Below are 14,943 nucleotides of genomic sequence, written 5' to 3'. Positions count from 1 at the left end.
CTAAGTTATTTTTTCTTGGCCACATTTAGTTGGCACATCTGGTACGTAATTTAATGTTGGTTCATGAGAAACCTGTCTGGTCTACCTTTGTAGCTTTATGCCACAGTCGGGTGGATGACAGTATTTCCCTGTCATAAATTTTGCTCACCTTGCGGGCTTCCGCAGAACTGATCTGCCGTAACCTAATAGTGTTCCGGAAAGTCGAATCAGGCACATTTTCTTCATGTGCCTGTGTCTCTCTCATATTGACATTTACCAAGCTGTCCCAAAAAGCATATTTACCGTTCCAGAATGTACAATTTATGCTCCAAAGTGCTAAATTTGCTGCTCACAGAGCAGCTCCAAAACTTCCATCCCTGGTTGACATTATATCAATGTCATGGCTGGTGCGAAAAGATGTATCCTGTGGGATTGATTGCTGGTGAAAGGTACCCCACATTTTCTGCACATTGTGCAGAAAGTTGGGGCACAGGTATGAATTACGCAGTTATTTACCAATTTTGCATATTTTTCCTGTCTGGTGCCAGAACTGCTGTGTCTAAGTCAGGCAGCCCTGCAGTGCCCCTTTTGACATTTTTCTGCATTTAATGTTGTGAAACATTGTCCTCACTCTTGCAGATCACTTAGTGTAAGAGCTGCAGTTGACATGTTCATTTGAACGAGTAAAGCAAGTTTACTTTGCAATTGCCAAAAAACAAAATTTTCAAAGGTGAATTACACTTAGTTTGACATGGTAGATGTCACGGGTGTCACATGTTCTGCACCAAGTCTGATAGAATATGTTTTCAATGATGTAAGTAGGGGAATAGTGGCAGGGAAATCAAAAAAGGTGCTATGTCAGCGAGAGTTGTTGCAGAGTTCTTTAAAAGAAAGAGCCTTTATGTTCTGTATACAAGTTTCCTGTGTGTTCTATGATTTTGTTTAAGCAGCGCATATGGAAAAAAAATAAGTTCACCCAAACATGAATGATGAGGACATGCACGAGTGCCGAGTATGTCCATCATTCATGTTTGCATGAACGTCTTTTTTTCCAAGTGCACTGATTCACCAAAATCATGGGTCACCAACTAGTCCATCCGTACCTGTGTGTTATCATGTTATCTACAGAATAATGCAACTACATTCTGCTATCACCATTCAGCCTCAATATTGTGAAGCTGAACATGCATGGAAAGCCACACTTTATTGTGATTGCTCCTTGTAATCTCTAAAATCGTGTTTCTGGGTGTACATTTCTGTGCACCTTTCACATGCTTCAGTAGGCAGAGTAAAGTCTGTGCGCTACATTTCCAACATGAGCATGCATTCAGGTTCACAGGCACCCTGTGTGTAGAAAGGCAACACCGTCATAGCTGCTACTTCAAGTCACATTGGAAAAAATTATTGCTGCAGGCAATGTTGGAGTTCATTATCAACAGTTTCTCTGCTTGACAATTTCAGTCTCATAATTGATTTGTGTTAAGGACCCCTTTAACCATTGCTGGCTCTTCTTTTGCAGCATCAAAGCAGGTGTACCGGCCACCAGGAGCCAGGGGTCAGCCTTCCTCCTTCAAGGTGAAAGAAGATGAAAGCTCATCCACTGATAAGGCTGCAGAGCCCAAATCCAAGACAGCCATCAAGAACCAGAAGAGAAAAGAAGCCAAGAAGGCAAAAAAGGAGAATGCTCAGGCAAGGGAGTTCAATTCAATCTTTAGAAGCATGAGCTCCCATTCATCACACTTTTTATCATGGCTTGGGGTAAATTAGTTTCTTGACTTTCTTATCACTGAAGCTTTCTTTATGTTTTTTTTTTCTTTCTCTTCTGGAGCCATTTCCAGCCTGCTGTGTGATTGTGTTTGTGTTTGCACCAGGGAACTCACAAGGAAATAATTTTCTGCTGAGTGCCATGAGAGCTCATATGCTTCTTCAGGCATTTCTCCAGTCATTCGCATATTACCTCCACAGGTCAAGCTGCAGACTACACATTTGTGTTGTGCCATTTTGTGGTGCTCCTACATTCGCTTGAGGGTTCATTTTTCTTTGTCTTTGCCTGGAAACAGCCCCAAAATTTGTCTCAACCACTTGTTATAGTGAAAAGCTCTGAAAATTTGAACTTAACTACTGCAATATTTTTTCTTTCATGAAGAGAACATGCAAGAAAACTTTAGAAATTATAGCAGAGACATAGAAAATGTCTCTGCTATAAGTTGTGGGGAAGTTGTGGGGAACAGATAAGTTGTGGGGAACAAGAGAACATGCAAGAAACTTTATTGAAAGCAATTATATTTTTAAATATTTTTTTTACATATACTGCTGTCTCGTAGGGGAGACATAGCAGGAGTGGGTACATACATTAGTAAAAACAAATAACGTGGGCTGCATAGAAATAGATAACATAGAAGTATTAAAAACAGATCAACAGGTCAAATTGTTAGGCAACTGTACAACGAACTCTTCAATTGGCAATGTGTGAAGTGAGCCGTCCAATCAATTCCAAATTTCAACAGTTAGCGGGAAAAAAAAAAATTTAAAGCAGTCTATATGTGGTTTGAAAGGAACAATGCTTAATGGGTGGTTCCGTCAAGTTGCATGTGCGCTTGAGGGCACAAATAAGAAGGGTGCCTGATTGCCAGCTGACGTGTGAACGATCTTGTGCAGCATGATGATACGTTCACGTGTGCACCTATGTTCTAACGTTTGCAAAGATAAAGTGTGCATATGTGAAGAAGGTGAAAAGTTGTGATCATACCGGCCAAAGATGAATCGTATTACTTTTTTTTTTAACTGATTCTAAACGGTCAATGTCGCGCGCTTGATGAGGGGACCAAGCAGTTGAGGCGTACTCCAGGATCGGTCGAACTAGTGCCTCTTAAGCAGTTAATTTACATTCCTTTGTGGCATTTTTTAAGGTTCGTTTGAGATAGCCAAGTTTGCGAAGTGCTTTCCAGAAATGTTATTTATATGAGCATTCCATTTCAAGTTATGTGAATGAAATAACAACCCAGGTATCTGAGCTCGCTGACATGGGACAAGTAGTTACCGTTATTACTGTAAGAAAAATGCAGCGGATTCTTTTTGTTACCAAAGGTCTTTGTGACTGTTTTAGTGAAATTAATTTTCATTTGCCATGCGATACTCCATTCACAGAACAATGAAAACACTTTGTTTAGTTCCTGTTGATCATGGGCATTAGCAACGTTACGATAAAGCACGCAGTCATCAGCATATAGGCATAACTTCACTTCGGTGTCATTAATAACATTCGATACATCATTAATAAAAATTATAAATAATCAGATCAGCACGTTCGGGATAGCAGAGATTAAGAAAATGTGCTAGTTAATAAATGTTCGATAATTTGTTGGGAACTAAAATCTGAGGTGTCCAACATGTGTGTCCACAATTCTGGAATGCTTACCTCAATTACTAGTGAAACTCCACTATGAACATTTATGTTTTCTTAAGCAGAGGGTAACGCTGTAACTTGTACGTACTGAGCTACTCTTGATTTGATTACTTTTTATCTTAAGCACTTTTTACATACACTTTACATTCAAGTGCGTGGCTGTTGACAACCTAAGAAGAAATATCTTTATCAATGTCGGTCGGGGCATATCTACAGAGCTACTATTATCTGGAACAAGCAGCAATGTGGTTCAAAAACATAGCTTGAAAGCAAGGAAGACTACTGCATGGGAGGGGGGGAAAACATTTGACCACCATTCTCTAGAGTTGCAAATGCAGCCTGAAGCAGTGATATACTGTAATGCTACCTTTATGTAATACATAAAACAAGATATTTAGAGTAATAAAGTTCTTGCTGTTTTTGTTTTCAGCCAGGTGAGCTCACTGAGAAAGCCTCCGCTATACAGACAGTTGTTGAAGTCATGGGACAGAATAATTCTCTGCAAGAGACAGAGGAAGTGTCCAGAGAAAAGAAGATTCGAAACTTGAAAAAGGCAAGTCATACTGCTTGTCTATTTTCTTTTAGATCTCAGCCATTTCACTTCTTTTTTCATTGCAGAAACTGGGCCAAATTGTTATGCTGAAAGAAGAACTGCAAGCAGGAAAGAAGCTAGAAGCAAACCAGGTAATGCTTAGTAAGCTTGTCCGCTCAACTTTTTTTTTTCAACAACGTGCAGGAAATATTCATTAAGAGGGTTTGCTGTACATGAAATGTGCTTTTTCCTAAAAGAACTAAAGTTAAAAAATCAATACATAATATATGATGAAGGCATTTCTGCATTGACGGCTGCTCCAGCATTTGGGATCAGACTAGAGAATCAAATAGGGCACAAAAAATACAGTCTGGGTATTTATTGTCCCGATACAGTCTTTGACTATGGGACCTCCTCCTGCATACTAAATACTTGTAATGTGACCCAACTTCTAGCAATAAATTCTGATTCTGAAAAAACAGCAGTTCTTTAACATTTGTTATAGTATAAAAAAGAGCAATCAAAATGACAAAGCAAGATAATAAGCTGAGTTTTGCAACACTTTTTTGGCAACTGCACTAAGTTTGTCTTCGCTCTCAAAATCCCAAATGCAGCTATCATTATGTTCATACTTAAGACTAGTTAGTGTTTCACCAGACAAACAAAAGTGATTGTTCTTACTCGATTCAAATCTCAGATTGCAATAAGAATCCACTTAGTACATTTATACACATTCTTTTTTTTATTTTTGCTGTAACTGAACAGTTGTTAGACATGTAACATAATCGCATGTCAACCAGGAATGTGGTGAAAAAAATGTGCGTTTCTTCTGTGTTTTGGCTTTTCAACCTCTCTTCTTTTATTTAGGATTGGTTTTAGCTGGCTATACCTTTTGTGGCAGGGGTTCCCCTTTCTTTCGTTTATTTCATTCATGGGGCATCAAAGAAGATGGTCTTCTATTTGCTCCTTCTGTCTGAAATTATCTGCTCACCATCTGAGAACATGCACTCTGCTGGTGCTGACGTTGCTCGAATGTACAAGTACTTCATAGCTCCTTCAAAGAGTGACCTTCCAGAGCTTTGGGCTTAATCTCTGTGCTATTGATAGTTTTTTTTTTTTTCACTATTAATAGTACTAAGAATGTCCAGCAGCACTAGTGCACAATCTAGCTTTGAAGGTGCTGTATTGTGCCAATAAATGTGGATCACCCTTTGACCTCAATAGACCCTTCTCAAAGCTGTCACCTTGGCTTTCTTATATAGCCTGCTTAGCAGAATAGGGCAGCAATGCTTATCACTTGCACCTTTCGTAAAATGATCAAGTTTACTGTCAGTTTAAATGTCTTGGCATCGACATCATTTCGGAGGCTGTCAGATGAGAAGGCACAGTGACACTTGATGATGTTTATTTGCCAAACTTAGTCAGTTTGCCCAGCTCCCTGGAAGCAGGTAGTTTCGACATTAGTCGTATAGCAGTAAATAAAATAAAATTTTAAAAACATCCATTATCAAGATATTGTACTTTTGACCAGACAATTTGTTGACTGCCATGCTCTGGGCATGAGGCATTGCAGGAAAGCCACCTTGCCATTTGTGAGAAGGTGCCTGGTCACAGTGACTTTGCTCCTCCTGTGCGGTACATTAGAAGCCTGCATCAAAGATAGTATTCATATTTAAATGCTGCAAGGAAGCATGCTTTGGAATGTGAATGACCCTGTGTGACTGTACAAAGGTTGGAGTCCGAACTAGTTGGTTAACCCTTTTTCTGCTGTAGACGAGCTCCATTGGTTCTCATTGCTACTATGGAAGATGAACTTAGTTTCCACATGCAAAAGTGCCAATCTCTCAAACCAAGGACCAGCTCAACATATCCAGCCATCTAGTTGTGTTTCTTGTTCATAGATGGCGGTACAAAAGTATTTCTTGCTACAACAAAAATGATAGTGTCCTTGGGGAACCTTACAGCGTGACTCGTCCATTGTCACTTCTTAAGGTACATCCCTGCCATGTCTAAATGTTTACAGCCGAGAAGATACTGCTTTATGGGCTCAAAAAGATCAGAGAAAGGCAATTAAAAGCAGAAAGGAAAACCGAACACCTTGCCATGACTACGAACTGTAGCTTTGTGCTATTGTAACTTGTTTTGAATTATGCTGCGCAAAGTCTAGCCTTCCAGCATGTGTTTGTTGCGGATGACAGTGTAGATCTCTGCACCAAACTGAGGACATGAAAGTTTGTGAAACATTTTTAGCTCTTTTTCTGTGGCATTCCAAATATTGATGGCAAGCTCTATCATGAATCCAACTTTCCAGTACAAAGAAATTTTTTTGTGTGTTGTCAATGTGTTGCAATGAATGCGATTTGATTGAAGACATTCCTTGATGTGCTGGTTTCATTGCACACTTCAAAAAATTTGGTATTAGGGAACATTTTCTTCAAAATGATGCAGATAGGTAAAGGGTACTGCTAGAAATGTGCTCATTTTTGGTGCATTTATGTTCTAACATTTTATTTCCATACATAGTCGTTGCAACTTATACTGTGATACATAAAATTGCAGCCTGGGCCGGTATTTTGTAGCGATGCCTTTTCCGATTCTATGGTTTTTCAGCCTTTTCGTGCTTGGCCAGTGGTCAGAGTGACGGTCTGCCAACATTATCAACGGGATCAGGCGGCCGTGTATGGTTGATGATAAGAATAGCATAGAATAAGGCATAAGGCATCACTACAAAATAGCGGCCCTGAACACTGGTGCTTTGAATGGATGTATAGTAGTAATTATTACTCAGACAATTTTTGACAATTGTTATATAAAACTTCAAAGAATCACCTCAAGGAACATAAACGAAAATAATAATGTGCCATTTTTAGTATAAGTACTGAGGGTAAAAGAAATCTGAAATATACAAAATATGTGCCTGGTTCCTAGTCACTAGCTTTTCTTCTAAGATCGTGGAAAAAAAAATTATAATGAAAGTTTTTTTTTTATCAGTACTAGCCTTAGCAATACCCATGCTATGCAGGAAAGCAGTAACTTTGCAAATGTGATTCCAAATGTCCTATTGTACAGGGAGCATTTGTTTCTACTTATTGCAGCAGGCACCTGGTTTGTCTTTTACTTCATTCTTCAGGCTTGCAAAGCAATGGTTAAGTCAGGGAGCATGCTGAAGTCTCCTCATACTTGATTATTGTGTTCAGTTAGCTTTTCTGTGCAAGCAAGGTGGTTGGTGCATGCTCAACTAGCACTGGTGCCTCCACATGCTTTGTTCAGTCCGTGTACGGGGCTGTAAAGTGATGTGGAGTGTTGCACAATATTGTGCAGTAATGAACAAGGGCACTTTCTGAGGAGGTGCTCAGAATGTAACAGCCTAGAGAGCTAGTCAAGCTTCTGTCAAAGGTCAATCTGAAGTCGACTGAGTAGTACTCTTATGTGAGTGAAAACCCCACATGACAGGAAGGATGGCTCATGATAATTTGTACATGTGCTGTCGAAACGCTGATAGCAAACGCAACCCACGCTGGGGAAAGTAATGTTTCGCTTGATATTAGTCTAACACAATTACCAAAATAACACACACTTATGAGTGTCTACAATTGTTGAGGCTTTGTTGAAACAGTGTACACATCGGATCAGAAAATTGACAACCCAAGAGAAGCTCCTGTGTCTTTACTGCTGCTGTCATTTACAAATTGTATTGGTAATTGGTCTAAAATCTTGGAATTCTGATGTCTTGCACTCGGCGGCAATACTTAGTCGACCAAAGCGCAAACTTTGTGTCTCTCTATTGAAAGAGTGCTAGGAGCACTGTAGGCTAGTTTCAATGATACCTCCAGTCAAAGTTTTATTTTTCCAAACTCTCCAATCTGCCAAAAATTGTGAAATCTGACAAATAGTTGGAGTTCAGTCATCATTTCAGACAGGGCATGATGTTGCAAGTAAAATAATTTCACTGAAAACGTTTAATGACATGTAGAAAAACTGTCAAATTGATCTGTTTTTATAGGCGCAGTAGCGAAAGAGTTAAGGCAGGATAAGTATCTTAAAGAGGCCCTGAACCACCCCTCGGGCTTGGTGAAGTAACTTAGTCCGCAGGTAGCATATGCTGTTGTGAACATCTCAGCTAAGTTTTTCTCTCGTACGCAATGCATGGAGCTTGCAAGCGGAGCGCAAAGTCGCCTTTCTCTCAAATGCTCTCTTTTGAAACAGAAGTCTGCTTCTCACTCTCTTCTTTCGTACTAAAGCAGATTCCCATACGTGGCTGCTATCGGTAGCTGCGGTCGGCTATGCAGTGTAGATACCATGGCCACCGCGGGGTGCTGCTACAAGTCCACTGGCTAAGCACACTGCGGCTCGCTTAGGGCAACCGCATTCAGCTTACGTTTACGCGTCGTAGGCACCGAAATCAGAAGTCATGGCGTCTATGTTAACACCCAAAATGAATTGTGAACCGCGCACTATGGTGACATTTAGAAGGCGGAGTGTTGTGGGAACGCTCTATTCAGCCGTAGCCTTCACAGTGCAAGGCATTGAAGAAGGAACGGGAGCACAGCGAATGCCGTGTTTGTTTGCCAATAAATCTGTTTCTGCTTAAGCATTGAAGTACTGATGTCAAAGTATTTCTGAAGTAGCCTATTTTCACTTCAAATCCCTTTCTCCACTTTGATAAAAAGTGGTTCAGGGCTCCTTTAATTTTTTTTTATCATGTGTTTATCCCATATCATATATCTTTATCATATATTAACAGGGAACAGTGCTAAGAGACACGACAAGCGAGAAACATACACACAAGGTCAGAGTGTTCAGTGTGTGTGTATGTTCTCTATGTATTTGCTCTTTCCCAGGAGTCACCGCATCCTAGTTTTCAGAGCTCTCCTTGAATTCCTAGAGGCAGCCAGGTTGTCGTGCTCACTCTAGGGGGCCTAGCTTGCTACTAGTACTTGTGAGATGGTGCTGCCCAACAGCCACTTCTTCTATTCTCTCCCCTTCTCTTCCTTATAGGCGCTGAGCTGTGCTTCCTACAGGGAAGCAGAATTTTCACCTCTGTCCTCTATGCAACCTCTCTCTCTGTATGCTCCTCGCTCATCCTGTCCCTATTCACTGAAATTCCACTAGTTCATACCTGCCAAGTATTCTGCATTTTCAATCAAGGATACGAATTTAAGCTTGTTTTACGATTTTATGAATGCTGCATCAAGCTTTACGAAAAATTCTGTTTGCAAAAAAGTATCACTTGGCAGTCTACGACCATACCCTTCCTCACATGTCCTCTAATTGTGAAAGGACACAAGAGGGGTACTTGCTTTGAGTAAGTTTATTCAGGCAAGTTGCTGTATAGCAGGTAAACTCTGCAGCAACAAAATTTGTCTCTGCAGATCAAAGTTTGCTGTTGCTTGTGCGCTGCGTCTAGAGGTAAATTACCATTAATAAAGTGTGTATGTATCCTACAATAAGTCTGTGTTTGGAGGAAAAAAATCCATGCTACCCCTCCCCACCTCTGTGTTGTGTCTGTAGGATGTTTACGAAAGTTCACTGGTTGGTTGGTATGGTGATTGCATGTCTGACTTGCACATGTTAGACTGTGTAAACTATGATTATGAGACATCTTTATATGATCCAGGCTGCATTACTGCTGCAAGAAACAGTATGCCAGGAAATTGATTTCTGTGTTGTTCACATAGTAAATAAATGGTGGTATTATGAATTAAATTTCTTACAATCTATATTACGGTCTCGTCTGCCTGAAAAGAACTTTTTCATTGTGTGTTTTTACAATTTTTTTATTTCTACAGCTTGAGAAGATAAAGAGGGAGCAAGAACTTCTCGATGAATTGGAAGCCTTAGAACTGCATTGACTATGAACTGATTGTTAAGAAGCGGATCTGAGTGTGAAAAAAACACATGTGCAAGAAGAAATACAGTGAAGACAAGCACTCATATTTCTTCTTTTGCTTGTGCATTTTTTTTTCTTGGATCCCTTTCTCAGCAATGTTTAACCGACTCTCGCAACGACTTCTACCGAAGCATAAAATAAAACTTGCGATTTTTGTTTGGCTTTCACATTGCTGGATGTTTCTGCTGAATTCTGTCTATTTAATCCTGACGTGTTGCCTGCTTGCGCCAGTTGTTTGCACTTGCAGGAACATGAAATGTAAAAATACGGTATATTCTCCTTATCTTCTTTGCTAGTCTTGATCATACAGGGCAGAAACATGGAGGTCAACAAAAAACTCGCAGTTTCGCCTGCAAGGCAAAGCATTGATTGCAATAGCAAATTAGTAAACAGCTATAAGAAGTAATGACAGTAGTCTTATCAGCCGTATAAACTTGTAAGCATTCGCTTACTGACTAAATTAACAAGCATGGTGTCACGCGCGCACAGCTAAACGTGAACACATCTCACTCGATGATCGCGGAAACTTGCGTCAAAATGCCGGAGAGGAAGCACAGCAGCAGCACCGAGTGAATTGACCTTTGTGTTGCCTCTCACTTCAACACGAACTAAGCATCAAAAGCACAGTGCATATGAAGCTACCAGCGCTTGGCGCACTTTGCCCACATTGCATATCGCTTTGAAGATGAGTCCTGCGTGCCCCCGCCGTATGCAACAGCTGCTGGAGTGGATCCCTCCAGCAGAAAGTAGATGTAGATGAAGTAGAAGTAGATGAAGAAAGTAAATGTACCACTTTTAATTGAGCCGAATTCGCAGTCACGATGTCTGCATAAAAACAACATACAAATAAAACCATCAGATTTCAGTGTACTTTTATTATCTGTGAATTCGTAAGCACCGTTGATGCTTAGAGGACGTGTTTGAATAGGTGTCCTGCAGCTGCGCAGTACTGAGTCCACTTTGCCACATCTTCAGTAGCTTTCTTGATGACTGACCTGTGAATTCTACAGCTAACATGCATTATCCTTGACTTGATTATCCATGAGCTCACGTGACGTCGTCGTCCCGATCAGGTAAACATGATTCTCCATAACCCCAAAGAAAAATTGAGTGGAGAGAAATCAGGTGACCTAGTTGGCCAATTCACAGGCCCGTGCCTTCCAATCTATTGCGCATGAAAAGTCGCATCCAGCCAGTTTCTTGCTCGGCAGCTTCTGTCTGGGCGCCCCATCTTGCTGATGCCATAGAAGTGGAAGACGTGACGGTGGGACTTCGCTAAGAAACCCATCCACCACTCCTTCAAAGGTTTTGTTCCTGTGACGCTGTCCAGTCAGTATGTGATCGAAGTAGATGAGACCGATTATAGCACCAGCGTAAATTCCTAACCACACATTGAGGGACCACTGGTACTGGTGCCATTAGTGCTTTACCCAGTGTAGATTGGAGTCCCTCCAATGTGTGCATTATGCAAATTTACCTAGCCGTTTCTCCAAAAATTGGTTTCATCTGTGCACATGATGCTACTCTAAAAGTCCGGTGACTTATCGGCTTTTGTGAGAAACCAATTCAAGAAATATAGACGATTCTGCAGGTCTCCATCTTCCGAGATTGTTGCTGGTTAAGGTGGTATGTGTGTCCATCTTCCGAGATTGTTGCTGGTTAAGGTGGTATGTGTGAAAGGCCGAGTGATTTGGAATCTTCTAAACTGATAACTTGAAAATTGGTACCTGGGCGGCCATACCCCGCATGCTAATGTGAGGGTTTAAGGCCATAAATGCTAGAACATCCGTGTGTAGGCTAGGACTCAATGATGGAATCCTCCGCCACTATTTCTGGAAGCTGCCGGTTTGTCTCAGGTTTTCATAATTTCTGATTATATTCTATGCGTTTGGTCTACCGCCACACTTCCATGACTGACATATGTTTGTGGACTTCCTCTATTGCCATTTGCAGCTCCCAAGGCAAGCATCATGTTTTCCTTCTGCTCGTTAGAGAAAGACATGGCAACTGGGACGAAACAAAACGCATCTTTAAACCTTTGCACTGACATTGTCAATTCGCTTTGGGATGGTAGGTTTTCTGGCAAAAAAGAAAAGAAAGAACCATCCGTGCACTTTATCTACAGTAAGACAACAGCTATCACAGCTTGTTTCCAACTAACACTAAACACGATGTGTTACTTTGGCCGGTATGCGGCAGAGAAGGCTCAATCACATTGTTTTTCTTTATTTCGTTCTAACTCGGAGAGAGCCTGTTCGAGAACATTGATTTATGATGCAGGTGGAAGCACAGTCACGAGGTGTTCTTCATATTTCGCTGGGTTTATTTATCAGTTGGGAAAAATAAGTACGCAATAATAAGCCATGTTACTCACATATGCCTCTTTTGTATGGCGACTTATATTTTCCACATTTTGTATTCACCCACTCTGCAATAGCCCTTCTTGGCTGCAGTATTTGTAAATAAATAAATTGGTACATTGTTGAAAGTGCTGCGTTAGATGTCCCTTGGCTGTACTTACAAATGCCTTTTTGACACTTTGATAATTTGGATAGTATGGTCTCGAGCTAGATAATTAATTACAATTATACCTAAACAACGCCCCACCCGGAGCCCTTCCCTGCAGTCAGCGCCTATGAGTAGAAGAAATATTCCGCACTCTAATAGCCTCTTTTGTATCGCCACACCTTTATGCATGGGCGTAGCCAGGGGCGGGGCTCATGGGGCTTCAGCAGCCCCCTCCCGTGAAATTTTTTCGTGCTGTCCACTCACCGCCGACCAAAGCGACCCCTGGCGCCGGAAATCATTCAGAATGTTGTCTGGAATGTCTTTATCACGCTCGAAAAGATATTTCGCCGTGAACATTGTAAACTCAGGCGGGATTTGGGGGCACCGCCCATGCACCGGGAGTCACATCACGCAAGCAGCACCATCCGAGCATAAAGCTTCAAGGGCGTTTTGATGGCGAACGGGCTCGCCACGGCATCTTCCAGAGGCTGCGGAATCTACGAAGCGCATGGATGTCAATTCCGAAACTTTATGGGTATAAAGTTCTCATAAACTTTTGATGTGAAAGGTGCATTGAGATTTCCAAAGTTGTGCTTTAGATTTCCAACTCCGGAAATTTGTGGGTTTAATGTTCTTATAAACATTTGACGCCAAAGGTGCATTGACTTTTCTAAAGTCGTACATCGGAGCATATGAGACAAGCCAAATCAACACGCTATCAGACAAGTTGACAAAACATGCAGCGAGGTCCAATGAGATGAAGCGTTGTGGGGGTTCATTTGTACCGTCATGACACATAAAAAAATAAAAATTTTTTTCACCTACGCCAATGCATCCATGTCAAGACACTAAAGCCAGCCAAGGTAACTACGTTCTTATTTATTTTTCTACTTTGACTTTTATTCTCGAGGACACATTGAGTCTCTTCAATTTTTTTGTCCTCGCTACCCTACCCACGGGCTGCCAGAGCCAGCCAGAGCGCATGCGTTTTTCTCGTGTGGCACCGACCACCGCGTGGCGCACTTCAGTGCGCGTTCGCTTTTTTCTGACCGAGTGGATTTTCACCTGGCAGAGTTTTGGACGCTTTCTGGCTAGCAGACGAGAAAAAAAAACTATGTTCGCTCGCCACCATCACTATGGGGACTCAAAGAATTGCACCGCGTTTGCTTGAGCGCAACCTCTCCGGAAAGTCTTGTCTTGCCAGTGTAGGATACCGAGCAGCACGCGTATGGTTCTTGGTGGACCAAGCGTCTCACATTTTCTTCTATATTCCTTCGGTAGCCACATTAGGTGCCCAAAGTAGGCGTTCCATTGTGGCCAACATACTTTGCGTTTCTTCATTTCGGTGCCCCGACCCCACAAAAGAAAAGAAAGAGACATTGTTGAGGCACAGCGAATTGTCGCTGGATGAAAGTTCGATTTGTTACTTCTTTTGCGGAAAGTAATGGGCCACGGGACGCTTCAGTTGCCTGATACTCTTATTATATAGTATTGCGACAGCAATTATATGGACACTTTAATCAAAAGACTAGTGCATATAACAGGGACCCAGACAGAGAAGACGACAGGACGAGCGCCAGGACGACAGGATTAGCGCTCGTCCTTTCGTCTTCTCTGTCCGAGTCCCTGTTATATGCGCTAGTCTTTTGATTAATGATGACACACCAACTAGCCCAGCTTTCTGCCTTGGTTATATGGACACTCCAAGCGCATTCCTGTCGTCGCCGTCGCCCTCATGTTTCCTAGAATGTCAAAGGGCGCTAACATCGTGACCGCGCGATGCATGTTGTATGTGCGAGTGAACGCTAGGGGGGTGGGAGGCTGGAATGGGAGAGCTGACGATGGTGGCTCAGTCTTATGTGCCCAAAAGAGAAAAGCGGGGAGCAAGCGCGCCTCCTTCCGTTGCACGCGATGCATCGGGGGGAGTAGATGGAATGGGGGCAGGACTTAGGATTCTGTGAATCTGTGATTGCGCAACATGTTTATTTGTTTTGTTTGATGCATTGTATGCAGTGACTTTTTTTTAGATACATTAATTTATTGGAGACTTACACGTATATTTAAATATTTTGTTGCGAGGTTTTGTGTATGCGTGGAGTGAACGTTGTTTCCAGTGGCATTTTTTTGCCATTCATCAAGCTGTATCTTCACATTTGTATATTCCATTGCATCTTCACATTTCTAACCTATGAGGGCGAGTGAAATGAAAGTGAGCCTACCCTCACTGTGCAATAATTGTTCTGTTCATTATCTGCGAGGCATGCGTGTAGCACACAGGCATCTCTCATTTACAAAAGTGACACGTAGGTGTTAGGATAAATGTTTTTTTAATGCTCTCATACACTAGGTTGAACATGGTTGCATGACGTAATGGACACTCCAGAAGTTGAGCAGCGTGGTGCCCTGAGGTTTTTGACAGCTGAAGGTATTTCCCAAAAATGAATCAGTCACCGTATGGCTGCCGTGTACGATGAACATTACATTCCATTGGCCACAGTGAAGCGTTGGAGGAAAGTAGGAAGTGATAGTTGCAAAGACGATCCAAGACCTGGCCAAAGCCACAGTGCAATCAGCTCCAACATAATTGCAAAGGTTGATGAGATGATTAAACAAGCACGATAAGCATCG

The 14,943-nt window shown here is 41.7% G+C and overlaps 1 protein-coding gene across 2 annotated transcripts in view; it reads left to right on the top strand.

Moving 5' to 3' along the window:
- The window catches only part of eIF2A (eukaryotic translation initiation factor 2A), a 44,271-nt gene extending 34,297 nt beyond the window's left edge, over positions 1-9,974 (top strand). For both annotated transcript variants that reach the window (XM_075681563.1, XM_075681562.1), the window contains exons 14-17: positions 1,499-1,668; positions 3,816-3,938; positions 4,004-4,069; positions 9,707-9,974. In XM_075681563.1, the coding sequence (XP_075537678.1) occupies positions 1,499-1,668; positions 3,816-3,938; positions 4,004-4,069; positions 9,707-9,769 (422 nt within the window). In that variant the 3' untranslated portion in view covers positions 9,770-9,974. The remainder of the gene's footprint in view (positions 1-1,498; positions 1,669-3,815; positions 3,939-4,003; positions 4,070-9,706) is intronic.
- Positions 9,975-14,943: the final 4,969 nt, after the last annotated feature.

This window comes from Dermacentor variabilis, chromosome 2 (assembly GCF_050947875.1).
Source record: "Dermacentor variabilis isolate Ectoservices chromosome 2, ASM5094787v1, whole genome shotgun sequence".
NCBI lineage: Eukaryota > Metazoa > Arthropoda > Arachnida > Ixodida > Ixodidae > Dermacentor > Dermacentor variabilis.
Note: the sequence above shows the minus strand (reverse complement) of the source record. Positions and strands in the feature narration are given on the sequence as shown.